General features: G+C 53.9%; 8 protein-coding genes across 8 annotated transcripts; 5 read left to right on the forward strand and 3 right to left on the reverse strand.

The window, feature by feature from the left end:
• Window positions 1-1,327: 1,327 nt before the first annotated feature.
• Window positions 1,328-3,865, forward strand: BZA05DRAFT_333268 (kinase-like domain-containing protein; the record flags this gene model as incomplete). The annotated part of the gene is made up of 4 exons (XM_051480678.1): window positions 1,328-1,483; window positions 1,593-1,834; window positions 1,912-2,422; window positions 2,486-3,865. 4 exons carry the CDS (start codon window positions 1,328-1,330, stop codon window positions 3,863-3,865), a joined length of 2,289 nt encoding a protein of 762 aa, XP_051342220.1.
• Window positions 3,866-4,515: 650 nt separating this feature from the next.
• Window positions 4,516-5,205, forward strand: BZA05DRAFT_223382 (uncharacterized protein). Its single transcript, XM_051479744.1, has one exon. It carries the CDS (start codon window positions 4,610-4,612, stop codon window positions 5,063-5,065), a length of 456 nt encoding a protein of 151 aa, XP_051342221.1. The 5' UTR covers window positions 4,516-4,609; the 3' UTR covers window positions 5,066-5,205.
• Window positions 5,206-8,903: 3,698 nt separating this feature from the next.
• Window positions 8,904-10,735, forward strand: BZA05DRAFT_442671 (uncharacterized protein; the record flags this gene model as incomplete). The annotated part of the gene is made up of 2 exons (XM_051486768.1): window positions 8,904-8,999; window positions 9,305-10,735. The coding sequence occupies 2 exons, from the start codon at window positions 8,904-8,906 to the stop codon at window positions 10,733-10,735; spliced, it is 1,527 nt and encodes a 508-aa protein (XP_051342222.1).
• Window positions 10,736-13,114: 2,379 nt separating this feature from the next.
• Window positions 13,115-15,313, forward strand: BZA05DRAFT_442672 (uncharacterized protein; the record flags this gene model as incomplete). Its single annotated transcript, XM_051486769.1, has 7 exons — window positions 13,115-13,505; window positions 13,563-13,665; window positions 13,720-13,921; window positions 13,982-14,164; window positions 14,224-14,467; window positions 14,527-15,045; window positions 15,099-15,313. The coding sequence occupies 7 exons, from the start codon at window positions 13,115-13,117 to the stop codon at window positions 15,311-15,313; spliced, it is 1,857 nt and encodes a 618-aa protein (XP_051342223.1).
• A 659-nt stretch (window positions 15,314-15,972) lies between these two features.
• On the reverse strand, window positions 15,973-16,758 carry BZA05DRAFT_442673 (uncharacterized protein; the record flags this gene model as incomplete). The annotated part of the gene is made up of 2 exons (XM_051486770.1): window positions 15,973-16,453; window positions 16,541-16,758. The coding sequence occupies 2 exons, from the start codon at window positions 16,756-16,758 to the stop codon at window positions 15,973-15,975; spliced, it is 699 nt and encodes a 232-aa protein (XP_051342224.1).
• A 2,724-nt stretch (window positions 16,759-19,482) lies between these two features.
• BZA05DRAFT_333613 (major facilitator superfamily domain-containing protein) lies at window positions 19,483-21,332 on the reverse strand (the record flags this gene model as incomplete). Its single annotated transcript, XM_051480694.1, has 7 exons — window positions 19,483-19,776; window positions 19,841-20,270; window positions 20,320-20,581; window positions 20,639-21,000; window positions 21,055-21,076; window positions 21,135-21,170; window positions 21,239-21,332. 7 exons carry the CDS (start codon window positions 21,330-21,332, stop codon window positions 19,483-19,485), a joined length of 1,500 nt encoding a protein of 499 aa, XP_051342225.1.
• Window positions 21,333-22,378: 1,046 nt separating this feature from the next.
• Window positions 22,379-24,078, reverse strand: BZA05DRAFT_223603 (aldehyde dehydrogenase domain-containing protein). The gene is made up of 2 exons (XM_051479745.1): window positions 23,468-24,078; window positions 22,379-23,408 (listed from the first exon to the last, which is right to left on the reverse strand). The coding sequence occupies exons 1-2, from the start codon at window positions 23,944-23,946 to the stop codon at window positions 22,391-22,393; spliced, it is 1,497 nt and encodes a 498-aa protein (XP_051342226.1). The 5' UTR covers window positions 23,947-24,078; the 3' UTR covers window positions 22,379-22,390.
• Window positions 24,079-24,692: 614 nt separating this feature from the next.
• BZA05DRAFT_223694 (uncharacterized protein) lies at window positions 24,693-26,616 on the forward strand. The gene is made up of 4 exons (XM_051479747.1): window positions 24,693-24,851; window positions 24,913-25,100; window positions 25,157-26,435; window positions 26,491-26,616. Exons 1-4 carry the CDS (start codon window positions 24,799-24,801, stop codon window positions 26,582-26,584), a joined length of 1,614 nt encoding a protein of 537 aa, XP_051342227.1. The 5' UTR covers window positions 24,693-24,798; the 3' UTR covers window positions 26,585-26,616.
• Window positions 26,617-27,111: the final 495 nt, after the last annotated feature.

The following is a 27,111-nucleotide window of genomic DNA, read 5'->3' on the forward strand; positions in this document are numbered from 1 at the left end:
TAGTTACATATCATCTTCTCTGATATACTCACTTACACACACATATCAGCCCCCTCTCATGCCCCCCGCCCCCCATTCAACGAGCCCACCAACCCGCTGCGTGAACCTCGAGCTGTGCGTGCAACCAACATCCTACCCTACCGACATATTCCATTTCTACAGCTTCTTGGAGCCTTGTACTCCTCCACTCTCCATTCTCCTCTCCATCCTCCATCGCTCAACTCAACTCAACTCTGCTCAACTCACCCCCAACTCACACACACCTCCACCAAAATCCCTTACCATAAACCACCCCCCACCCAACCAGAGATTCGGTTCCATTCAATCCCTGCCGCACGGACCTGAGACACCCCTATAGGAGACCCGTTCCTCTTCATCAACTAATCCCAAGTAACAGCTTACTCTAACTCAACTTACTCAACTGCCTTATCCTGCGCAAGCAGCTGCAACTTGTTTTCTCGGCTTCCCGTCGCCTACTTACCCTCAGCCAGCCAGGAAACCCTTTCACTCATACTCGTCCCTTTTCTTGAACACTCACTCATCCCCCCCCTCCCCCAACAACAACACCTAAACCCACTCCTACCACCGCCATCACAACCGTCAGCTTCTCAACACCACCACCACCACTACCACCACCACATTCTCTCCCAAAACTGCCGCCAAAGCTGGACTCACCCGCATCTTCAATTCTACGGTCTCCACCACCTCACACCCAACAATCCACTACCAACTACTCTACTTCGCGCGGGTCCTTCGTAACGGACCTAGGGACACTGTAGTCCCCCCTCCCCCGAGCTCGAACGAACACAACACTGCATGCGATTCCCTCTTCGCTTTCGGCCGGATCATCCTCCCACTGCTGGATTGGAAACACGGCGTTTGCTGATACTCTGAGGACGGGCGACATCGACAATAACCCATAATCGACCTAACCCTCATTTTGCGTCGTCGTTGAAATCCCGGATTTTTTCCTTTCCTTTTCCATTTCAATTTCCAGTTTTTTATTTTTTTTATTTTTTAATCACCGGAGTTTGTGCTTGGACGTTGCATTGTAGAGATCGTTCGGCGTTTGACGCGTTGGAAAGTCGCATTGATCACATTTAGAAGTTAATATTTCAAGGTTAGTTGCTCCTTGTGGGAAGAGAAAGAGAAAAAGCCAGTCCTCGCGCGACGTCGGGAGAGAGCGAGAGGGCCGGAAACCGACAGAGTTAGGCGGAGGTTCCGATCGAGAAGCAAAACCTAGAAACTGACGATCTTTCTCCGGCGTACAGAATCTAGTTTTCCGAATCTCCTATTCTACCCTCGCAAGTTAGCTATAATGCCCGAAATGGCGAACAGTTCCCTCGGTTACGCGTCCTCGTCAAATCTGCCGTTAACAGATCGCTTCGAGATAATCAAAGAAGTCGGCGATGGGAGTTTCGGGAGTGTCGTTTTGGCGAAGGTCCGGACAGCGGGGGCGAACGTAGCTCGGAGAGGTAGCGTGGTAGGTTTTTCTCGTTTCTCGTGACGAACGTCCGATCCAACCCGTCGGAAGGCTGCGATTTCACGATCACGGGCACTTCGCTAATCTATGTGTTCGTCTGAAAAATTAGGTAGCGATCAAGACGATGAAGAAGAATTTCGAGTCGTTCGCGCCGTGTTTGGAACTCCGCGAGGTGATATTCCTCAGGCAACTGCCGATACACGCACATCTGGTTCCGGCGTTGGATATCTTCCTCGACCCGCACACGAAAAAGCTACACATCGCGATGGAGTACATGGATGGCAATCTCTACCAGTTGATGAAGGCCCGGGAGGGAAAGCTTCTGGAAGGAAGCGTTGTCAAGAGCATACTGTGGGTCACCTTGATATCCGCAAGAGAAAAAACGAAGGGAGAAAAATGTCCGACAGCTTGTGCTGAACAGATCTTAGGTTTCAGATTCTCTCCGGCCTCGAGCACATCCACGCAAATGGTTTCTTCCATCGTGACATCAAGCCGGAAAACATCCTAGTATCGACATCGGCGACGAACCTTAACGATACCGGCTCGTTCCGGAAGTATTCGGCGATGGTCACGCCTCCGTCCACTCCTCCCGTGTACTCCGTCAAGATTGCAGATTTCGGTCTCGCGAGGGAAACGTCGTCCAAGATGCCCTACACTACCTACGTTTCTACCCGGTGGTACAGGGCCCCTGAGGTCCTTCTCCGTGCTGGGGAGTACAGCGCGCCGGTCGACATCTGGGCGGTGGGCGCCATGGCCGTTGAGGTCGCAACACTGAAGCCGTTGTTCCCTGGAGGAAACGAGGTTGACCAGGTCTGGAGAGTATGCGAGGTGATGGGCTCTCCAGGACAGTGGGTTGGACGTAGCGGCAAGAAGATGGGTGGAGGCGAGTGGAGGGAGGGAACACGGTTAGCCGGACGGCTGGGTTTTAGCTTTCCAAGAGTGAGTTATACATCCGCGCATCGTTCCTAAAAAAAGATGATGGACAATCTAACGGGATCGTAGATGGCTCCTGTTCCCATGGAGTCGATCCTCGCGACTCCGACATGGCCCACATCGCTGGCCCATTTCGTCACCTGGTGTCTTATGTGGGATCCCCGGAGCCGGCCAACATCGGTGCAGGCAATACAGCACGAATACTTCAAGGACGCCGTGGATCCGCTATTGCCCAGGACTTCGACGCCCTCGCGGATAGTCAAGAAGACTTCCGAACTCACGATGAAACCATCGCGTGACTCGATGACCGATAGTATTCCTACTCTCGAGAAGAAAGGTTCGTGGTTCCGCAAGTCGTTTATGGTTTCGCCTCCTCCCACGACGAATCCCGAGACGAGACCGAGACCGGAGAAGAGAAGCACGTGGCACGCGCCAAAAGTTTCGTCTGGCGATGGCCAGGTCAACAATGGGGCTCCGATGATGATCCTGCCGTCGATACGGCCAGTTTCGCCACTGAGCGATGCCGTGAGCGTACAGGCGGCTCGCGGCGAGAACGGAACATCCTCGAGCAAGGAGCGCCGAAGCAAGGAGGAAAAGGCGGTGAAGAAGATTGGAAGGCAGCTATCGGTGGCGTCCAAGAAGTCTCACGAGAACGATGGATACACCAACGGCGTGCAGCAGGCGGTGGACAAGCTGAACGGCAACGTTCCAGGGGGAGGTTCACTCACTTCGCCGGTCGGTCGGGGGGAAAGCTTTTTCAGCCACCTGCGCAAGCGTGCGCGACGACTATCGTCCCGAACGTCGGGTCTGCCTCCTTCGCCCGAAGACGACGATCTGGAGACGGGTGTGGGCTGTGGAATGTGGGGCGCAAAGGATTCAGGGAGTAACCGGAGTAGCATGTTGGTCGACTCACCTGGGGATGTATCAGGAATTGACAAAGCTATCAAGGAGGTTGACGCAGCGTTGGTCGATTCCAACGGTGTTTATCGATCGAACTCGGCGAATATGCGACGGAACCTCAGTTTTCCTCCCACTCCGAATGCCTCACGAGCTGGTGAGACTGTCGTCAATGGCGTTGCTCAGACACCCACTTTTCCCCGCACACGGCGGAGCGTTCGGAATACGAAGCAGCGATACGAGACTCCCGACGAGCAAGATGAAATCGCCGATGAGGTGCTTGCTGCCGCATCCTGTGGATACAGCAGTCGACAGACCTCCCAGACATACGAAGCACCAACTCACAAAAGTTCCAACAAGGATCTGGGACATGTGTCTGCTACGAACGGCTATCCTACACCGAGTACCCAGGCAGGTAACCAATACTACGCCAAAGGGATGGACATCAGTGGAAAGATGCGGAGAGATGATGAGATGATGGACCCCAAATGGCCGACTCCTCCAAGCGAGGGAGACGCCGGCTGGGGTCAGAGCATCTACTCGCGGCGGTAGAAGATATTGGTATGTATGATGTACAATTGTCCTTTTTTCTTCTTTTCCTTTTCATCTTTCGGACTTTGTGCTTGTTCTGGATTGTAATCGTTACAATTGGGTTGGGGTGTTTTTTTTTCTTTCTTTTTTTTTGTTTATTTCCTTCCTTTTCTCTCATACAGTGGGCTACCAAAAATTTGCCGGGTTCCAGGAGTTTGTCGATTTTGTTTCGTTCAATGTATGTGCATTTGGCTGTGCAATGGTCTCTTTCTTTTTCTGGCCTGTCCATTCACAATCTGCGTCCTGCTCTCCCATGGTTAAGTTGAGCTTGTCCAGTATCTACCGGTTTCTATGTTTGTTGTTTCCTCTCTACACAACTCACTCTCTCTCTCTGCCTCGCCAGCGTTTTTTTCTCGAGCAACAATTTTCCTTTGTCCTCCTTTGTTACCTTTTTTGTTTTTTGTTCTGGAATTCACATCCTGATACCACCTCTCAGTTGCTACTGAACGTCACACACTCTCTCTGCTTTCTATAAAACGCTGCCTTGCTTGCTTGCTTTGCTATTTTTATTCCGTTTTTTTTCCTATCTTGTGTTTCTGTTTCCGTTTCGTGCTTCAGTATTTTTTGTTTTTTTGTTTTGGGGAGGGGCTGTTTGGGGGGTTGTTTGGGGCAGGCGGCTTGTTGATTTTCTTTTTCCCTTCTTTTTTCTTTTTGTTTTTACTTGACTTGAGACTTTACTTTCTACTGTAATATTATCCGGTGCGGATGCCGGTGGTGGCCAAACTTTTTTTTTTCAACTTCGATTCTGATCTCTCTTTGTTCTTTTACTTTTACCTTACTTTGGTGATAGTGGTGCCGGTAGTGGGTGGTGGTGCTGGTAGTACGGTGGTCGTGGTGCTGGTGGTGACGGTGGTGGTGAAGGGGATTATTACGGGGGAACAGATCAATTCGATGGTTCTGGTTTTTTTTCCGTGCGTGATAATTGTGCCTGGTGCTTGCGCTGTGAGGACGGACGGTGAAGTTTCCTTTGTATGTTTGTATTGTATTTTACTCATGGTATGGCTCGGTGAGAACTTGGGTACAAACTACAGACTGCGGATAGATGGGTGTTTCGTTGCGTTGCGTGTTGTTTATTTTGTTGTTTATTTTGTTGTTTATTTTGTATGTAAGGATGTAGATACAGTGCCTAAGGGAGTAGTAAGTAGAGTTGTGGGTAAATAGTGCAGTGTGGGGAATTCTATAGTGAGGAACTTTGAACTGCGCAGGCACCTGATCGCTGTGTGATGTGTGATGTGTGATGGGATGTGTGATGTGTGATGTGTGCGTGCTTCAGCAGTAGCAGTACTCTACATAGCAGTAGTTAACAGTGATGCTTAACTGACCATTTCTTATACATATGCGAGCTGCGAACTGGGGACGATGTGCGAGCTGGGGACGATGTGCGTGCGCGCATTAGTTACTAGCAGTTAGTAGTACCTAGTACTCATGTATGTATGAGGTATGTGCCGACCGACGACCGTGCTCCGTCAACTGGGCGCTGATGCTGTGTTGTTGCTGTGCATGGAGAAGTGGGAGGAGTACGTGGTGAAGTGCGCGGTGTCGGTGTCGGCCGGTGTTGGGGCTAAAAGGTGTTGCGGTGAGTGTTGGTGTTGGTGCATACGGTACATAAGTTCAGTTCAGGTCTTGCTGCGGTGCATACGGTACATAAGTTCAGTTCAGGTCTTGCTGCGGTGCATACATTCCTAGTATACATACATAGGAAGTGGATTGGGGGAGAGGGGTAGGTAGGCGGGGATTTCGTGCATGAAAGTTCGAGGTCGAGGGGGGAGGGGGGATGCGGGGGCGGGCGGTGATGTCCGGGTTGGGCGGATGGGTGGGTTGGGTGGGCGGGTTGGAGAGCGGTTACGAACGGAGACGTGGACGGAGACAGAGATGGAGACAGAGATGGAGACGATGATGGAGACGATGATGGAGACTGTAGGGGTGGAGACGGTGGACACTAGAGAAACAGGATAGGTAAGATCTATTCTTGTGAAGTACCTAGGTCCAAGGTAGTCTAGGTGCCCGGGGTGGCCGGGGCAAGGTATGAACATTGAACACAGGTGGGGGGGGCAGGCCCGACAGTCGACAGTCGATTTCGGCGATTCGGGGTACCGTACGGTACGGGGGGTATCCTGAGCCTTCTTGCAGATGCGGGATGCGGGAGTGGTGCCATCGCCATTGCCTGAGGACACCGAATCGCTGACAAAAGCGCTCAGGAGTCAGGCAATCCCTCTCTCGGGTCTCGAGTCTCCGTCGTTCGATCCTGCTGTAGATAGGTATTTCTGGTCTGGACTCTGGATTGGACTCTGGAGTGCTCACTGCTCCCAGTCTCACGGTCTCACCGCTTGTTTCACCGCCTAGGCAGGTAGAGCACCTGGACGAGCTGTTTCGCCGCAAGAATCACCGTCGCACCCGGAGCAGGCGCTCAATCTCAGTTACCGCGGGTGCGGGCGCGGCGGGAGATGGCGGGCCAACCTCGATATATCCATCCATCCATCATCTACTCCAGACCCCGCCTCCGCCTGCACGATAGGTATAGATATAGATATAGAAACCTACGGTTTCATCTGCCCCGGCCCGGGGACGCGCAGTCGCAGTCGCAGTCGCAGTCGCACAAGCCGGGCCGGCTCGATCCGGTCCGCCGCTCTTTGCTGGGCGGGGTGCGCGGGGAAGCGGTGGCTGGGAACGAGCAGAGCCAAGGGTTGCGCGGGATGGAAACACGTGCCCACCCCTCCCCCTCCCCGCGCCGTGTCAATAGCTGCCGAAGACCGAAACATCGAAACATCGTATCCGCCGTAAGCGCCTACATACTCCCCGTTTCGCTCCCTCCAGGCTCCGATCCCTCCGATCCTTCCCGGCCCATGTATGATGTCCGGTGCTCTGGGACTCTGGGACTGCAAGCCTAGCAATTGTCCGCTTGCATAGTCAGAGCACCATACATGTCCATACATGTCTATTGTCCATACCTGGCTGCATAAGCGCCCAGAAGGAAGAAGAAAAAACCTTCGCCGTGCATTAGCTAACCAGATAGTCCAGTTCATCACCGTGCAGATCTGGAGGCCGTCCGCTTGGAGGAGGGGTTGACGTGGGAGTTGGGTTTAGAACTTTAGAGTAGCATGGGATGCTGGGTGCTGGATGCTGGTTTGGGGATGCGCATGCTACATAAAGATGTGGGATGTGGGTATGTATGGCTGCTATCGTAGGCGGGCGTGTTTTCTGCCTGGCTGTTAGGGCTTGACGTGGCAGGCGGCGGTAGTAACTGGTGGGATGTGGGATGTGGAAATAGAGTGCCCACTGCCCAAGATATCTGGATTCTGACGAACCGACCGACCGATGAAAGCACTCTACTGTAACTGCCGTTCGTTCGTTGATGGAATTCGCAAATCGGAGGACAGAGTTCTCGATGAGCACCGACCAAAGCAGGAGCTCGACGAGGATTTAGAGGTAGTTACCATCTACTGGCCGCCGTGGGCGGAGATCTCCCCGCCGCCGCCGCTAGATGTTTATGTACGCCCATAAATGGCTCTTTGATCGATCGTCGGATCTCCAGTACTTGCCGGTTTCTATCGCGAGTAGGTGCTGTCAGCAGTCGGCTAGAGTAAACTGCCACGCAGCGCGCGAGAACTTTCCTAACCAGGACTCATTGCTTCCGTCTGGAATTGCGCTGGCTTATTGGCTTCTTGACTTATTGGTCGAGACTCGGATCTGCAGGTAGGTAGGTAGGTAGGCCACACAACTACATATACACATCGGTTTCTGTGGGGGAGGAGAAGAAGGCTGGCCGTCCGTCGAAGAAACGATTTGGGATGGTTGGCGTATCAAGGTGTCAGAATGAATGGGACCGCGACGGCTTATCTGGCGAGGTGGATGCTAGAGGCTAGATAGAGGGTAGTGGTAGGTCGAGTGAGATTTGCGATGGCGAGAAACAAACGCGGCCGTAATTATGGCGGGCCAAGGTGATGGCCGACGTCAACTCCTCGAAGGATGAGACGGCAAGTTTATCTGGCGAGGTGCAGGCTAGAGGCTAGATAGAGGGTAGTGGTAGGCCGAGTGAGATGTGCAGCGGCGATAAACAAGCGCGGCCTTAGTTACTGCGGACCGTGGTGATGGCCGACGTCAACCCCGCGAAGGATGAGCCGGGAAGTTCCGGAACATCAGACGAGATCACTCGGTACCGAGTCAGCGTTTGTGAAGGCGTGTGATTTCAACACGCGATTTTTTTTGATGGAGCAGAACTCTAATTAAAGATGGGAGCCCGCATTTGGTTATATTTCCGTGCGATCAAAGAGGAGGAAGTCAGTGAGAGTTGGTATCCCTGGGGGTGGTTGCTGTCATCGTTGCTTGACGTCGTTGCGCGACGTCGTTGCTGCTCTCGACGGCCGCGGCGATTCGTAACCTGACAAAATACACCGCTAATTCCCCCGTCACGATCGCTGTAGGTCGAGCGAGATGTGCAATGATAAGAAACAATTGCGGCCGTAGTTATGGGGGGCCGTGATGATGGCTGATGTCGACCCCGCCAAGCCTGCGATGGAATATTCCGGAACGTCAGACGATATCACTCGGCGACGAGTCAACGATTGTGAATGCGTGTAACTTCAAAACTCGATTTTTTTGATGGAGCAGAACCCTAATTAAAAATGGGAGAAGCCATTTGGTTATAACCGTGCGAATCTTGCGAGGCACATTCAATTGAGGGCTGGCGTCCGTGGGGCTAGCTGCCGTGGTTGTTTCTTGACGTCGTTGCGCGACGCCTCCTCTGCTCTCCATGACCCCGTCGATTCCTAGCCTGACAACATACACCACTACCTCGCCTGCCACAGCCGCTGCCCCCCTCCTCCTCATTTCCCACCACCCAAACTGCCACAACCGCTGCCCCCCTCCTCCTCATTTCCCATCGACCTGGAATCCAGAACAATAGTTTCGATTTCCGAGTCTTCGAACCGTTCCCCTTCCCATACCACATACCGACAACGAAAACTAAGCTTCCTCAAGACCCAAGAAACTAAGCGGCACAATGGCTAAATCTGGTTACCGCAAGCCAGCCACAAAGCTCTCGACCGATCCTAGGAACGTCGAGCGCCGAAAGCGAGTTAACCACGACTCGTTCACAGTAAGTTACTTCCACCGCTATTGCTGCGTTGCGATCTGGTTGTGCCTGTCGGGACGTGGAGTATGGGTGCCGAGTGCGCTGCGTAACAAAGCAACCGACAGTGTGGTCCAGCTGCCCGTTGCATGCAATGCTATCGTCGCCGATGGCAGCGGCCTCCGTGTTGGAGTACATACAGACGCCGTCGGTCGCTGTCGCAGTTGGCCAGCGGTCACATTTTTATCCGCTGCCCCCGCCCCCTCCAGCGGTGCTTCCTCCGCACGCTTTGGCCAGCCAATGCTTCCGAGTCCATCGCTGACACCCTGCAGTACAAGAAGGGCCGCATCGACAGTAAATTCTGCAACCGCTTCAAGGCCTGGACGGATAAGCACCCGACCGCTTCCGAAGAAGAGATGAAACAGAGGAAGCTCGAACTCGACACCCAGGCTGCCGCTGAAATCGCGGAACTCCGGAATCAAATGATCGCGGAAGGAAGTTCGGTTGCCTACCAGGCGAAGGACCCCGATAAACCGCGGACGTACCTTAGGGGTCCCAAGGGTACTTTCATGCCGAAGACCGGCCGGCATACGAAGGCTGCCAAGCAGGCGAGGAAGATCGAGGGACAGAGGAAGAAGGCCGAGAGGGAGAAGAAGAGGGCCGAGAAGAAGAAGGCAAAGACTATCAAGCAGTTGGCTGAGATGATCATGGAGAGACAGCCGCTGAGTGAGTTGCTCAAAGTGTGTGAGCCGCTGCCAAACGAAGAGGTGGTGGCGAGAGGGCTGGACCAGGCGGTTGATCTGGAGGGGATCGACCTTTTGGCCTTGTTTTCCAGCCAGAAGAGTGGAAAGAACGGGAAGGGAGGCGAAGGAAAAGAGCCAGTGGAGAGGGCTAGCGAAATTTCCAACACCAACACCGGCGTTCTTCTTGCCGATGGCCCGGAGGAGGAGATTCATATGGCTACTTCTAGAGCGAGCTGCGAAGACCTTGGCGTTCCCGTCCACGGCCTCCCCGCCCCCGTTACCGAAGAATATATCTCTACGGTAGAGATTCATCAAGGTTTTTCTGACAAGCAACTGATTCCCGACGGCACTGCGGCCGGAATGAATGGTGGGGATCTTAGCGTGTGCACCGGTGACCCGGACTTCGATGCCTTGTTTGTCGAAGCAGATGTCGCTGCAGTAGACATGTATCAAGGTATTACCAACGACCAACTTATTCCCGAAGGCACCGAGGCCGGAATGAATGCTGGAGACCTCAGAGTGTACACCGACAACCTGGACACCGATGACCTGAACATTGATTCCTTCTTTGCTACTGCTGAGGCTGAGATTTCTGCGGCCGGCATGAACCGTAAAGGTCCCCACAACGCTCTTACTGCTGGAGGCCCATATGTTGCAGGAGAAGGAGGTGAAGGGGGAAGATATTCTGGAGAAGAGGATACAACCGCCAGCATTAATTTCGCAGATCTTTGCTCCTGGGAAGACCCCTACATTGCTGGCATTGGTGCTTTCTCCGGACAGGGAGAAGCTCAAGCAGACATGAACCAAGAAGATCATACCTTCCCCGACGACAACAGTATCCCGAGTTATGAGTATCAAATTCCTGGTCTCACCGGTAACATTGAGTCTTTCACTTTCGATAACTTTTGGCACTTTCCGACCCCGCATCCCGTTCTTCCCTCCGAGGGTACCGCCATCGATCCTCAGATTTCCCAGATGGATCACGAATTTTTCGGTGACGAAGGTGATCAGTTCATTTAGTCTGTCACCAATTGGTAACTTCCCTTACCAAAACCCCAAACTTAAACATGTTCTGGGAGTGACATCCTATACTGCGAAGGTCATGAATGCGGTTGAGTTTCGGTTGGTACTCTTTTTCTTTGTTGTGGTCTACATTGTGGCATAGAGAGCATTCTCCTCGCCATCTGCCTTTTTTTTTCTTTGCAGATTTCTTGATTCTGGAGTTTGCGGGTAGAGCTGGCGTGTATGCATGTGGATGGGGTACGGTACGGGAGAGCACGGAGTTTCATGGGGGATATGCCTGTATTGAGTTGAATTTGTTTTCTTTTCTAGGATTTTTACGGCGACGTACGGGATCTGGAGTTTCATGTTCTTTCAGGCGCAAATGATTGTCTTTCTTTTCTCTGGTGGAGTTAGTGGAGATATACTTTTCTGGCGCCGCGGATAAATGTGCTCCACAGTGCTTGACATCAATATAATCTCGCGGTGGTTCGGTGAGGGATCACCCGCTAAGAGTTGTCGTGCTCGTATCTAAAGGACAGTGTGAGCGTGCGGGAGGAGAAGGCCTTATCACTGAAAATAAGGTCTGGTAGTTGCGTGTATGTAGGATCCACTTTGGACGCCTGTGTTGCGGCGAGCAGCGGTACCGAGCGACCATTATGCCGGGCAGACCCGATGCAGTCGTGTTGAACGTTGAATTGTTTTCGGTTGTTGCTTTTCTGTTTGTCTCGTCGGTCCGTCTCTTGTTCAACACAACAGACATCAGATATAATCACACCTCTCTTTTTTATCTCATCCCATCCTCAGGGCCCCCAGTGCCGCCCCAGATTCTTTAGCAGCAAGTAGGTAATCGCTGATCTCTTACCGTCTGCCGTGGGCCGCCCTCATAACTAATCGCGGGGGACGGAGTTACGTAGGTGCGGTTCGGCTTCGTCCTAGTACGGCACGTCGGCCTCGCAACCTAATGGATACCTACCGTAGGCCCGTGAAGCCGTCTTCTCATTTCCAACACATCGTCGAAATCTCCTGGTATGTCGGTATCCAGCCGACGTACATACTGTACTTACGGTTAATGGCGGACTGCAGTGATCCCGGATATGGTTCACGGGAGAATTTAGATTCACATGGCGATCACGTAACGGAAGAGACCACCCCGCTAGGTTCGGAATATACTCTGCGCAAGGTTGCCCGATTCGGTATCTAACCCGTCAATTGTGGGTCCTGATAGTTTTAAGCCGTCCTGGCCTCCGACTCGACGGAGAACGGTGGGACATTCCCCCGACGAGCCGCTTCCGCGTATGCAACGTCAAACCTTCGCTGAAATACGCATTTTCGTGTATTGTGGGGATTCTGGAAGGAAACTATGGCCGACATACCTAGTATATAGGTAAAGACCGTCCCTAACACGGACCGCCTACGTCAGTTTTTCCGCCGTGCGATGGCCCCGCTGATGTGCCCGAGCAGAGTATGTTTTCATCTTTCCCAATTGGGTCCGTCGGGCGACACGAGTGCTGGCCTCCAGACGTCTCTATAGTGAGCCTTGACAACAAGTGCCAGTAGTTGCTTGCTTTCTGTCATTGTTCCGATATCCGGGATCGAGATGTACGAGTACTGTGGGTTGACGTCATGTCGATCACAGCCCGTTACAGCCGAATGAGGAGAGTTTGTAGGTGCCTACATATTGCATCGCGCGACTTCTTGCTACGATAGGGTACCGTCAAACACGGATACGGCATTCCAGTAAAGCGCTGACTGAATACCTTTATTACGCGCTTATGGATCGTCAATCAGGCGCATACCAACTAACCTGTTTTTGCTGGACCGGCCATGGCATTGCTTGTTTTGCCCCTCCGGCCCGCAAGCGTGCCGTTCGATCTCTTGGCAATGAACACCTGATTACTGAACAGTTCCATATCGTGTTGTTTGGCCACTGTACGTACATGGCTATCGGAGAGTTACAGTTGGCGAGGAGGTATGTACGGACTCTGCCTTCTAGACGTCAAAACGAACATCAGATGAGCATCGTGAAGGGCCTGTGCCTGGAGATCTTTGACATCGTGCCAGGCCGTTTCTCAGCTGAGCAACGTACGCCGGAAGGTTAACCTAACTAGGTATCTGATATACTTTAGACCATGTAAGGAGGGATCGTCATTTGCATGGGGAGGGGGAATGGAAGAAACCATGACGCATACATAGGGTTCTATGGATTCTAACCGGATCGACTGGGCTAACGTGTTGGAGCAAGGCGAACTGTGGGGAGTCGAGTCGAGGCGGGGTTGTGGAGATGTGGGGGAGTATAAAAAGACGTCTTCTATCCTCCTTTCTTATTTTTCCTTTGCCGATACCCAAAAACCAGCCACCCGTCATCCTATCGTCACCGCACACACACTTACACACACAATGGTAAGCGGAGGCAAAGAGAGCACCGAAATGCCCTCGCCAGGCGGCCACCCGTCTGCCGGCATGACGGAAGAGGAGATCTCGAGACTAAACGCCAGACTGGCCAATCCACTGGCTGGTATGTCCCTCGAGCAACTACAGGAGATGGGCGCCAAATACGCGAGGGAAAATGGTATGGAAGAGTACGAAATGGAATTCCGGAAGGGTGCTATGCTGGCACAGGACCGAGATGCTTTCGAAACTATCCCATTACTCACGGACGAGGAGAGAGATATATTGCGACGTGAAGTCACTCATCGGTGGAGCCATCCGATGGCCCTCTACCACATGGTGATAATGTGCTCGGTTGCTGCCGCAGTTCAGGGCATGGACGAGTCGGTTATCAACGGAGGTAATGTTTATCCCGTGAGTTATGGAGCTAGGGAGCAAATGACTGACACCATGTCAGCAAATTTATACTTCTTCGACCAGTTTGGAATCCAGGATCGTGAATGGATCAAGGGCCTTGTCAACTCGGCTCCTTATCTCTGCTGTTTCACCATTGGTTGTTGGTAGGTTTTGGACGGGTCGGAGGTCTCTGAATGCAGCGTGCTGACGATCTTTAGGCTCACACATCCTCTCAACCAAGCTTTCGGACGTCGCAACACAATATTCATCACTTGCTTGATCTCCTTCGCAACTTGCTTCTGGCAAGCCTTCACCAATACTTGGTGGCATCTGTTCATTGCCCGCTTTTTTCTTGGCTTCGGCATCGGCCCGAAATCGAGTACTGTCCCTGTCTACGCTGCGGAATGTTCTCCACCAGCGGTATGCTACCCCCTATATCTTTTCGGGGCGAACATAGGAAGGCTGATATGGTGTGACCAGATCCGTGGAGCTTTGGTGATGATGTGGCAAATGTGGACGGCGTTCGGAATCATGTTGGGATACGTCTGCGACGTTGCCTTCATGAATGTGAAGACCGAGGCCGTGCCCGATCTCAACTGGCGAATGATGCTCGCGTCCGCAGCGATACCGGCTATCTTTGTGTGCGCCCAGGTCTACTTCTGTGTGAGTATTCCCATTCCCATTCCGATTTCCGGAAGATGACCATACTAATGCTACAACAGCCCGAATCTCCACGCTACGAGTTGATGAAGGGCAGGCCAAGGCGTGCATTCGACTCACTTGCTCGCCTTCGATGGTCCAAAGTCCAGGCTGCCCGTGACCTCTTCTACATGAAAGTCCTTCTCGAAGCTGAGGGAGAGATGGCCAAGGGCATCGCTAAACTCAAGGAGATGTTCACCGTCGGCCGAAACCGTCGCGCTATGCAAGCATCTCAGCTCGTCATGTTCATGCAACAGTTCTGCGGCAGTGAGTATTACTCTAGACATCCCCACCGAGTCATCTTCCGTGCTAATCCCCTCCCGCAGTCAACGTCATCGCATATTACTCGTCCAGTATTTTCGCCGACGCCGGCTTTAGCCACGCCCAAGCACTTCTTGCCTCCATGGGCTTCGGAATCATCAACTGGCTCTTTGCGCTACCGGCAGTATTCACGATCGACCGATTCGGACGGCGAAACCTGCTGCTAACCACGTTCCCACTAATGTCACTCGCCCTGCTCTTCACCGGCTTCTGTTTCTGGATACCAGGCGAATCGACTGCCCGAGTGGCCTGCGTCGCGCTGGGCATATACCTCTTCGCGATGGTGTACTCTCCCGGCGAAGGTCCAGTGCCGTTCACCTACTCGGCCGAAGCGTACCCGCTCTACATCCGTGATATCGGCATGTCGCTTGCTACAGCAACGACGTGGGGCTTCAACTTCATCCTCGCCGTCACCTGGTTCGCGCTCGAAAAGGCCTTTACAACGCAAGGCGCCTTCGCCTGGTACGCGGGTTGGAACATAGTCGGCTTCTTTGGCGTCCTCTTCCTCCTGCCGGAAACCAAAGGTATGCTCCTCCTTGTCCCCCTTTGTTTCTTTCACGTACTAACCAGTCCATAGGAAAAACCCTTGAAGAGCTGGACCAAGTCTTTAGCGTGCCGACGCGGGTGCACGCCCGGTACGGCGCAAGGCAGATTCCGTACTTCTTCAAGCGCTACGTGCTGTGGCAGAACGTTGAGGCGCCACGGTTGTCGGGCGCCAATCACCCGCCCGTAGAGTATCACGAGAGCACGTTCGCAGAGACGAAGGAGAGTAGTCCTGAAAGAAGGGTGTAGTTTGGTTTGACAGTTGGCACATCATACCTATTGTCGTAAAATGGCGTTTTTTTTGGGAGTTAGTCATTTAGGGATGGGGTTTATGATGGGATTGGTTATGTGTGATGGCTTTACGGAGGCACGTAATGAGATTTATTCATCATGCAGACTTTTGGATGCGTGAGTATGTATGATCGAGCTGCAACTTTGTTTTTTTGTGGGCTCTGCGGCTGGTGATTATTGATGAGGCGGTAATGTATGACTATGGACTCCGACCAATCAGGAGGTGCCGTGACGGCCGACGGCATTGTCCCGGAATATCCCGTAAACAATAGCTCGAAGTATCACAAGATATCAAGCTCCTATCATCTTGGGAGTCGGGGAAACGGGGAAACGGGGAAACGGAAAATGGGAAACATCGCAGTGTCATATTGCGGTCCATTTTCTAGGTCGCGGGGACGCAGAGTAACCGTAGGTCTACATAAGGCGAATGGTCCCGTATGGGCAGAGGCCGTGCTCCGGCAGTGACCAGTCTTGCCCCTCCCTCCCCTCCCCCCCTCTCCTCCTATCTCGTCGCGGTCTCACTTCCGAGTAAACAATCGGCTGAGTCACACACGGTGTCATCTGGGCCACCTCGTGAAAACATACTCCATATACTCCGTAAAAAAAACCCGTCGACTTCAATACGGCGTCACCGGCACTCTCCCCGGCGTCTGCGGCTGCTGGTATGCATAGTCCACTACCGGCTCCTCCGCACTCCTCCCTTGCACCAACTCCACATCCTTCCCGGCCTCACTTTCCCTCCCCTCACTCTTCAACCTCAACCTAACCCCCATTACCGTAACAACAACACACCAAACGCCCACCGCAACATAAATCGCCACCAGGACGATCGAAATCCCAAACAGCCCCTTCGCCTGCAAGCACGGCGAGCGGTTGCGCGGGTAGTACACGTCCGCGCAGCTATGTGTCAGGAACCATGGCGTCTCCGAGTTCACGCCGGCTTGGTAGATCGCTATGATCGCGATCCAGATCGACAGCATGATCACCTGCACCAGTGCGAGTGCTTGCGGTGGGCAGAGGGACAGGATGTACAGCGTCGCTTGCAGGACCATGCACAGGAAGGAGGCGAGCGTGAGGTACAGGCTCACTGTTGTTGCGCTGCGGGGGGGGTTTCTGTTAGCACCGTGCGCGAGCATTGAGCGCGGGGGGGGGGGGGGGGGGGGGGTGGGGGGTGCAGGGACATACACAGGCCGCCACACAAGCGGCACATCCGTGCTCCCGGGGGTGTACGTAGATTTCGCGACGAAGCCGCTGGCCACGCCGTCGTCCAGCAGGGCGCTGCGGTAGGTATTGGGGTTTGCGTAGCCGAAGAGGCCGAACAGCGCGGTCAGGCAGCCGAATTCAAGAATCAGCAGGCCCGGGAGGATGTAGCGGGATTTTTGCGGCGCTGAGGGCCAGCGCATTGCTCGTGAGGTGGTGGGGGTGGATAGCATCGTCGTGGTATTATGAGTGTCGTAATGATGGGACGAAAGCCGTGGCTAATGCTGGTGGTCGTGGTCGTGCTGGTGATTTGGGAGTGGATTGTTGAATTGAATTGAACAGCGAGCAGCCGTCGTGGCCGGAAGTGGCGACTACATGTACTGGAAACTGTATATACCCGCAAACGCGCGTGGTGGGGTGACAATCGTGGGTCCTGGTCCTGGTCCCTTGTCCCTCCTTCCTCCGCACTGCTTATATGCAAAGTGCAGAGCTGCGATTCCGGCCGGCCATGGCAGGTGCATTTTCTGCATAGGTACCTACTCTACATACGCGGTTGCGGTGCTTACGACGGTAGGTACTATCTTTAGTAGCCCTTGTGTCGGACTCCGTCCGCTCGTCAGAATATCTTTTGCTGCAGCCTGCTCGAGTCGCTGCTGATTGTGCTGGTTGTGCTAGTGCTGTCCTGTGCGATCGGATCATGTATGTCTGAGCTGCACATGGAGATGGCCTTCGATAGGTGCATCTGACATTTTATATAGAGAATCGATAAGATTGAGAGGTAGACCTCTAGAGTATTCCTGCCATTGCCCGGCGCTCCGTCGAAGGAGATTTTGAAGTCTTCTCTGCTCAGTGTTGCCTTCCATCACCATCATGGCCGGCGGACCACGGCAGAATTGATCATCCGAGCAGCGTACGGTGGGGGACCTTCCTTCACGGGGAGAGACGAGGCGTCGAAGCCACGTCCTTGAATTCAGGTGCGGGAAGACTAGTCTCCCATCGTGCTAACGAATGATCACCTAGCTTCATTTTAAACGCTTGGATAGATTGATGCTGCGATGTGGAGTGTGGAGCTCCAAGGGCCAAATTCCAATAGTCGCTTATTGGGGGTGGCTTGGGTCTGCGAGGCTGGAATCTGGAGGCTGGAATCTGGATCCCTCTTGATCGAGCTGGTGCTCAACTGGCGGCAGCGGTAGTTGCGATGGCTCAGAAGATAGAAAAATGTGCACTCGTCGTCGCAGGTTTTGATTTAGCTAACCGCTGCTGCGGCTGTGGTCGTGATCATTAGACGGACACATAAGTGCACTTCCTTTCGAAAGACTTGGGCTTCAGAAATTTATCGTGATCTGGTCGTGAGGCATGGACACGATTTTTCGCCTTCCGTTCAGAGTCCCAAGTCCAGATTATTCCACGGACGGTCCAGGTCCAGGACGACTCGGATTACACTTCAATTTACACCCGAACCTTCAACTAATAACCATCCCTCACTACTAGTATCACTCCAGCCAATTTCCACGGCACGAATATATCATATCATATCATATTCGCAGTACCTATGTAGAGTATTTCTAAATTCTCCGGCCAGCGGCGAGAAGAGAAGTCCACTGTGAGCGCGTCCGTAGGGCTAGCATACTCCAACTACTCTAACCACCCTCCATACTCTATATACGCACCGAATGTGGGACGACCTGGGCCGATCTCAGGCCACAGGCCAACAAGCGCGGGGCGCTGACTACCATCATAATAGGTAGAGCACCTCCGCCCATCCTTCCGGTGAACGTATTGTGTCGCGGAAAAATCATGAGACGCCCCCTCTCCCCTCTCCCCGAAACGCACAGTATATTTTCCCCGGTGACTACATACATTGGCATCGCTCGTCGATCTCGGTTAACTACTAGTAATAACTACAAGTCAAGATTGGCGCCCGCACTTACCTCTGACGCGTGATATCACCGCATGTGTACATACTCTACATACATCTTACATACATAGGAGGCTGGAGTAAGAGCTCGAGTGCTCGAGGGGCGGGAAGTGCTGGTACAGACTACTTACTCTACAGACTTACTCTACAGTGGAGATTCACGAATCACGGTTTCAGCTTGGTGTGTTGAAGGTAAGGTGGTGGTGGTGGGCTCATCGGACTGACGTGGTTTCCAAGAGAGAGAACATTTTATTGTCCTAGATATCTAGATTATGGCAACCTCGAATCCGACCTTTCCTGCCAGCTCCGTGGGGTTAGGTAGCAAGGAAGTAACGTGTTTTCCGTGCGCCGGCACGCATGAAACGTCGGGTGATAAGATACCTATGATTTGCTGTGCTGCGTAGAAACCCAACTCCAAACCGTAGCGGCGTGGAATCACTTCTCGCCATTCATAAAAGTACATTCCACCGAGCAAATACCATCCCTCGGAGGAATACGGTACATAAGTAAATGTTCACCAGCTCCCCCTTAGGCCAGTCCTTGCATGATTGTCAGTGCAGCAGCAGCAGCACGAACTACAGCGCCGGTAACCGCTAACTATTACGAAACACTCGAGTGTCGAGAAGTTGCACGAAAAAGTCGGGGAAGTGGTAGGAAATCGATAATCACGTTGTTGCGGGAGGAGGAAGAGGAGGAGGAGGAGAAGGGTGGGGCCTGGGGGAGCTTGACTGGGGGATGGTTTTACGAGTGAGGGTCCCCATACCAGCACACAATTGTGCTGTTGACCAGCTACGTGATTACGAAGTGACAATACTTCAACTCACAGCCACCAGTGAACGTATCACACTCTCACACACACTCACTCGCAAGAACATTCCAACGCCCCTGGACCAAGCGTGAAAGATACGCGAAACATCATCACAGTAACTCATTAAGCATAGCATACATATCTTGTCCAGCTCATTTACATCTCAAATCCCCTCATGATCAAAAGTGCGTCATCAAGTCATCATACCACATCCCTTCTTCCCGCACCATCAGTAGGCTCCGTAGCCACCGCCGTCTTTTCCCCCTGCGCCTTTTCCCCCTGCGCCGCCGCCTCATCCGCCGGCTGCTCCACCTTCCCGCCGTCGAAAAAGTCCGTCTCCGTAATCTCCGTATCATGAACACGTATCCATATGACGGGGACAGCGAACAGCATTCCGGCGATGCACAATCCCCACGACGTGCCAAAGAGGACTCTGTAGGGCACGTGCGAGCCATCGAGGCCCCAGACCACCGCTGCGCCTGCGGATTGGATTCCCTTATTTTCATTAGCCCTACTGGCGACAGAGGAGGGGGTGGTGATGATGGGGGGGGAAGGGTACCTTGTAAAAACCAGCGAAATACGCCAGCTTCCTCGGATCGTTCGAGAGCGCGCCCATGAGCCAGTAGGCATACGTCTGCCAGGTGGCATCGAGGACTCCATAAAACACGTAGAGCAGACAGTACCACGTGAAGTCACTGTCGTAGATATCCATTCCGCGGAACCAGGTTGCGGCCAGGTCCGGGCTCGGCGGACGGGAGATGCCCAGCTCGGCTTTGAGGCCGCCGCCCCAGATCGAGAGGACTAGGACGAAGAGGAGCGTCCACCCCGCGATTGCCCGGTGGCGCCGCGTCAGCGACTGGTTGTCCAGGAACCAGCCGAAGAGGAGCGAGCCGATGATCTGCGCGAGCCAGTACCAGAGCCCCGTGAAGGCGCGCGAGCGCGTGTTGAACATGTAGAGGTTGTAGCAGCTTTGTTGGTACGTATAGAACCTGTTTCGTCAGCTTGGGCTGTATGGACTGGAGGAAAAGAGATAAGAACCAGTTACTGGCCCAGAAGAAGGGAAAGAGCAGTAGGATGTATGGGTCGGTATACAACGTCTCCCATAGTCCTTTCATCTCAGACTTGATTGAGGGATGCTGAACCCGCTGTACTCGCGTGCCATCTTTACGGATGATATGCTGTGGAGGAACGAGGAACCATGAGAGGATAGCGCCGCAGGCCATGAGGACTAAGAAGCCTATGTAAGTGCCATCGTTGACGGCCTTATTATCCGTCGTGTTCCAATTATTGGCGAGGGGAACTTGAAGCAGTCGTCAGTATCCTACTCGCATTAAGGTACATACAAGGGGGTACACACTGATAGACCCGATAACCGCGCCGAGGTTAAAAATCCCCCAGAACAGTCCAATATACCTTCCCTTCTCATTCTCCGTCGGATACGACATCATGACGGTTCCCTGGGCGGTCCACAGAAAGCCCGCACAGACACCCAACAGCGCGCCTGCAAAGATGACGAAGCCATCGTTCTTCGTGTGGTTGTAGCACAGATACGACGCCGAATACACGCAGTACCCGAAGCCGCCGAGTGCCAACGTCAGCTTGGCGCCGAAATAGTTCAGGAATGTTCCCGCTGTGAACCCGAACACCGCAAATGTCGTGTATAAAGCCGTGTTGGCGTGCGAGTTGATCGTCGAATCGAGTTGGCCGCCGCCGCCGATGCTGATAAAGGGTTAGTTGCTGCGAGTGACGAGTAACACGGAGAGTTGGGGATACCCGTTCAGCGCATTGAACATTCCTATACATTACTGTCAGCCTGCGGCGGGAGGTGCTAGGGAAGAGTTGACGGGGAATACCAGGGCAGAGGAAACAGACGAAACCCGTTAGTATAACTGTGAGAGAGGACAATGTAAGCCACTATTCAATTCACTCATGAGGCGTCGTAGGAGGATCGGCGAACCCTGAGCGATTGGAGAACGCCATGGCGGAAGAGTGACAGGGCCGATCTTGATCCCGCTGCCTCTGTGAATGGTAGGCTCCCCGTCGTCCACCATGGCCGCCTCCTCTGCTGCTAGGCCGGACATTGTTGATGCTACAGATGATTTGCCGCGCCGAATGTTTGTCCGATAGTATGTGTGGATCCCTCAGATGGCCGTTTGGTCGTGTGTTCGCTTGATCGTCTTGTTCCCACGAGACACGAGACAGAAAGTGGACGGGAAGCGGGGGAGAAGTCGGGGGAAGCAGACGTGACCAAAAGCAGTAGCCATTATATTTATATCGACCAGGACGATCCATGTGCCAATGAAACGGTGAAACCCGCGGTCCCTTGACTGTGAACACAATCGAGTACGAGCCTCGACGACCGGCACTTGTAGTACGAACGGGCCTGCCTGCCCGGGTGGGAAGTGGTGCCGGAATCCACCGCTATCAGCCAATCACCTAGTGGCAAGACAGAAATCTCGAAGGACGAAACATCTGTGGATTACCGTTATTTTTGCAGACATGGGTTGCTGCAGCTGCTGCAGCGGAGGGTTGATACGAGCTCGGCGTAGCGCACTACGCTTATTTGCGGCAGGTGGGGCGAGGTGAGGGACAAGCTTCGCAGTTGGCCGTGGTTCAGTGGCATGCGCGCTCGGCAGCGTCAGACACCACTACGGTTGGGGAAGGAATGTATTCTGGTATGTAACTATGGGGACTTTGTGTGTGGGATGCCGCAGACCATACGGACCACCATCGCCATGCGGACAGGGCGCCCGGATAGCGGCGGATTAGTTATCATGCGACCAGATAGAGTATCAAACCGGTATCTAGGAACATAACGAAGTATGTATACCAGGCATGGATACTCTAGAGTGGATACAGCATTCCTACAGGTAGCAGATCTCTGGTCGTGTGCGCTGGTTATCTATCGGTTGGCCGAGCTTCTCCTTCCTCTCTTGCCGGAATCCCTCGTCTTCCTGAAATATCCGCGGCTCCTCTGTCGCCGCTGGTTCCGATTCACAGAGTCGAGAGGCGGCAACTCGAACGGCAGATGCGCACAACGTGCGACGCTGAATTCATGCAACCCGCCCCGCCAGTCCACTGTCTAGTACACGTCCTTCCCCTCCTTTCCCTACAACTTGGCGAAAGCCGGCACGACTTCGCCGTTCTCGACGAGTACACTTTTGTTCTTGACGAACTGTCGGAGGGCTTCAGCGCCGTTTTCGAATCCGACGCCGGAGTAGCCCCAGCCTCCTACCGGCATCTGCGCGGGGCTCTCGCCCCACGTGTTGATCCAGCAGATTCCCGCGTGCACCTCGGCCATCACTTTGTGCGCCATGTTCAGGTCCCTGGTGAACACTCCTGCGGCGAGGCCCAGCTCGGTATCGTTGGCTCGAGCGATCGCTTCCTCCACGCTCGAGAACCGAAGCAGACACGCTACTGGCCCGAAGATCTCCTCGCGGACGATCCGCATCGTGTCGTTGCAGTCGGTAAAGACCGTGGGGGTGATGTAGTAGCCGCTCGTGAACGGCGCTCTGAGGGATGATGGCTTCTCGACGCCGCCGAGCAGTAGTGTTGCCTTATCCTCGTTGATGCCGTGGCGGATGTAGTTCAGCACCTTTTCGTAATGCTGCTTCGACACGACGGGACCAAAGTTGACGTCCCTATCCATGGGATCACCGGCGCGCACACCCGTCTTCACCTTGTGCACCAGCAGCCTTTCGAACCGATCGAATATGTCTGCATGAACGAAGACGCGGGTGCCGTTAGTGCAGACCTGACCCGAGGAGGCGAAATTAGCGGTGACGCAGGCGTCTACCGCGGCATCGAGATCGGCGTCAGGGAGCACGATGAACGGTGACTTCCCGCCTAGCTCCAGCGTCACCAGCTTGAGCGTCTTTGCCGCGGCTGTGTATACCGCAATCCCGGTGGACGGCTGGCCGGTGAACGAGACCTTGGCGACTCGCGGATCGGCGCAGAGCACCGCGCCGACGCTGCCCAGGCCGTGCACGAGGTTGAACACCCCCGGTGGTAATCCAGCCTCCGTCAGGATCTGCGCGAGGATGTAGGCGCTGAGGGGGGTCACTTCCGATGGCTTGAAGATAAAGGTGTTGCCGGCTGCGAGCGCGGGGGCACATTTCCAGAGGGCACTGCTGCCGGTTAGCCCTTCACTTGCGATTGCGGCTGGAGAAAGGTGGAGGAGAGCTACATTTGGATCGGATAGTTCCACGCTCCGATGCCTACACAGACGCCCAGTGGCTCTTTCCGTGTGTAAACCCACGCCGACTCACGGAGCTGGATAGTCTTGCCCTCTCCCATAGCCATGCCCAGGCCGGCCATGTACTCCAGAACGTCCGCGCCGGTGGCAACATCCACGGTCGACGTCTCGAAGAACGCTTTCCCGGTGTCCAGCGTCTCGACTTTTGCGATGAGGTCGTTGCGGCTGCGGAGGAGAGCCACGGCTCGGAGGAGGATGCGGGAGCGCTCGATCGGTGGTGTTTTGGACCATGTCTTGAAGGCTGAGAGAGAGGTGCTTATGGCCAGATCGATGTCTTCCGGCGTGGCGGTGTAGACCTGCGCTATGGGCGTGCCGGTCGAGGGATTGTATGTGGTGAATGTCTCGCTACCTGACCGGTGAGGCCGGCCGTTGATGTAGTGTTTCTGATGTGTGAAGGTGAATTCGGACATTGCAGGCACAGCGGGAACTGGAATTGGATCGAGGAGGGTTACGAGAGAAAAACAGGAGGAGAGGAGATGTATCGTAGACTCGGACAGCCACGCAGCAGCGGCTATCAGCGGAAATCCGCAATATCATCTCTTCTCAGATATGTTGTGCACACTGCACACGAGCAAACATTGCGCGTCATAGCGTCTCACCCCGGACAGCCATCCATCGGCCAAGGCTGGGCCTAGTCCTGAATTGGCGCTCGAGTCCCTAACCTGCATGTCAACATGACGCTATGGACTTGGACCGTCAATCGCTATCTAAATGCGACGGAGAAAACAGCTTCACTCGAGCTTCAAGCATGCTGTAAATTGACCGGTCAGCCATCTCGGCAGGCTGATCCCGATGGAGATTGCTGCTGTATGTACAACTACGGCACAGGTGGAGAAAGTTGCACCTTTGGATGTGCGGAGACATCGGAAGGAGAAAGTGTCCGGAGAACCATGCTGCCGGCCATCCACAGCACCTCTTGGCCTGCCTTGGAGCCATACAAACAGTGTATGCCTGCCGTGCGCTTTGCCTCGGCCTTGTCTGCCGCGAGAGCCCTGTGCATGCCGGCAGCGGGCATCTGGGCGGGTTCGAAATATCCCGTCGCAAGTCATGGATACACTTCCTCCCAACTGCGTCCCTGGCACGATAATGCCACATCGAAGCTCTGCTCATTTCTATCACCTGTCTTGAAGTTGTCACCATACAGCCTTCATTCCTTCAGGCTATAGCTTTCTGTATCAGTCGACGGCTCCAGTTATCGGTACAAATATCAGCACAGCTCTGAGCTCGAGCTCCCCCATTGCTCTCCCAGCCAACCGTAAAACATGACGACCAACATCCTCCCGCAAGACTACCGCCCAGATTTCATTATTGTTGGGTAATGGCTTCACGCCGCTTCGTTTGTCTGCCGTTGCTGACCGGTATCTGTTTGTGAATAGAGGCGGCACAGCTGGCTGTGTTGTTGCCTCCAGGCTTTCCTCATATCTCCCGCACAAGCAAGTCCTACTCGTCGAGGCGGGCCCTTCCGATTATAACGACCAGAAAGTGCTGCAGTTGAAAGACTGGCTGGCACTTCTAGGAGACACTAATTATGACTACGACTACCCCACCACCGAGCAAGCGATGGGTAAGCGTTTTTATCCAGCATATTGGACGTGAGCTTCCAACTCATCCGTGTCACAGGAAACTCGCACATCCGCCATTCTCGGGCGAAGATCCTGGGCGGCTGCAGCTCCCACAACACCTTGATATCCTATCGACCGTTCGAGCGGGATCTGAAGGGGTGGGAGCAGATGGGAGCAACAGGCTGGGACTTTGCCACCGTCCAGCGCTGCATCGACCAGCTTCGGTGCACAATCCAGCCCGTGCACACTATGCATCGGAACAAGTTCGTAAAGGATTGGGTACGATCATGCTCGAAGGCCCTCGATATACCGATCATCGAAGACTTCAACAAGACTATTCGCCGAGAAGGCGGGTTCTCCGAGGGTGTCGGTTTCTTCTCAGTTTCCTACAACCCCGAGGATGGAAAGCGGAGCTCTGCGAGTGTGGCGTATATCCACCCCATCATCAGCGGCGAAGAGAAGCGGCCCAACCTCATCGTCCTCACGGAAGCGTGGGTCTCCCGTCTCAACCTGTCCTCGCAGGGTGCGGAAAAGCGGGCAGAGAGCATCAATCTCACGCTCAAATCCGGCCAGAAATTGCGGTTATCCGCGAAGGATGAAATAATCCTCTGCGCCGGCGCCATCGATACGCCCCGACTCCTGCTTCTTTCCGGAATCGGCCCGGCGGACCAGCTCAGATCGCTCGGCATAAACGTACAACACGATCTCCCCGGAGTTGGCGAGAACCTTCTGGACCACCCAGAGAGCATCATAATCTGGGAGCTGAACGAGTCCATGCCGACCGAAACCACGATGGACTCCGATGCCGGCATCTTTCTCGACCGCGATGGCGACGGCATCGCCGACATCATGATGCACACGTACCAGATCCCGTTCTGCATCAACACCTCTCGCTTGGGCTACGAGGCGCCGCTGCACGCATTCTGCATGACGCCCAACATCCCGCGGCCAAAGTCAATCGGCCGAATGTGGCTCACCTCCGCCGACCCGGCGGTCAAGCCGGCCCTCGACTTCCGCTACTTTACCGATCCGGAGGGCTACGATGCGAAGACGCTTGTCGACGGCTTTAGAGCCGCTAGAAAGGTCGCCGAAACGGAACCGTTCAGGTCGTATCTGAAGCGCGAGATTGCCCCCGGGCTAGAGGTGCAGAGCGATGAGGCGCTGAGCGAGTATGGGCGCAAGGTCGCGCATACTGTGTACCATCCGGCGGGAACAACAAAGATGGGGGATATACGCAATGACAGGCTGGCTGTCGTCGCCCCGGATCTGAAAATGAACGGCGTAAGGGGTGTCAGGATTGCGGATGCGGGAGTGTTCCCGGCGATGGTTACTATCAAGTGAGTTTGTGGCTCCCCGCCAAATACGAAATGAAGTTAATCTAGATATGCACAGTCCAATGTTGACAGTTTTGGCGATTGGAGAAAGGGTGGCGGAGCTGCTGGCGGAAGAACAGGGCTGGAGGCGCGAGCTGAAGTCGAAGCTGTGATTGGTGCACATTTTGGATATGGTGTGACTTATGGGCATCTAGAGGAGGCGTTGGGTGGTTATATCAGTGTATTCTGAGTATATAGAGTGTACAAGTATGTAAGCAAGTATAAATCGTGAATGTATACGGTAGACATATAGGCTGTTGGAGATATGTAGGTTCATCGAATTCCTTCTGCCTGCTCTAGAACACCCACTCAGTCAGCCAGCATCTACGTGGTCAGATCGTTAAGCTATAGATGCCAAAAGAAGCTTAATCGAAGCTACGGGGAGCATACAGAAAGTTTGGTGCATAATCAGCTTTTGTCGAGGAGCTTTGTTTTGAAAAATTTGAGATTTCATCGAACCTCACTCGGTAGACGCTAAACGGCAGGTATCTTCACTCTCTCTGTCCGTTGCGCGCCGTGTAGGAGGGTCGTCATAGTCCAGAAAGGCCGTATGCAACAATAATTGATGTTCTCTCTCTCTCTCTCTCCCGTGCGTTGCGCCGGGAATGCCGACAGGATTATGCACAGGAAGTGTGTTTGG

This window comes from Tricharina praecox, assembly GCF_024521635.1.
Source record: "Tricharina praecox strain CBS 144465 chromosome Unknown BZA05scaffold_5, whole genome shotgun sequence".
NCBI lineage: Eukaryota > Fungi > Ascomycota > Pezizomycetes > Pezizales > Pyronemataceae > Tricharina > Tricharina praecox.

Coding starts and splice junctions, on each gene's coding strand:
- BZA05DRAFT_223382 (XM_051479744.1), top strand. CDS start 4,610: ATGCCGGTGGTGGCCAAACTTTTTTTTTTCAACTTCGATTCTGATCTC.
- BZA05DRAFT_223603 (XM_051479745.1), bottom strand. CDS start 23,946: ATGTCCGAATTCACCTTCACACATCAGAAACACTACATCAACGGCCGG. Junction 23,409..23,467: donor TGGAACTATCCGATCCAAAT/GTAGCTCTCCTC, acceptor AACCGGCAGCAG/TGCCCTCTGGAAATGTGCCC.
- BZA05DRAFT_223694 (XM_051479747.1), top strand. CDS start 24,799: ATGACGACCAACATCCTCCCGCAAGACTACCGCCCAGATTTCATTATT. Junction 24,852..24,912: donor CCAGATTTCATTATTGTTGG/GTAATGGCTTCA, acceptor GTTTGTGAATAG/AGGCGGCACAGCTGGCTGTG. Junction 26,436..26,490: donor CCGGCGATGGTTACTATCAA/GTGAGTTTGTGG, acceptor AGATATGCACAG/TCCAATGTTGACAGTTTTGG.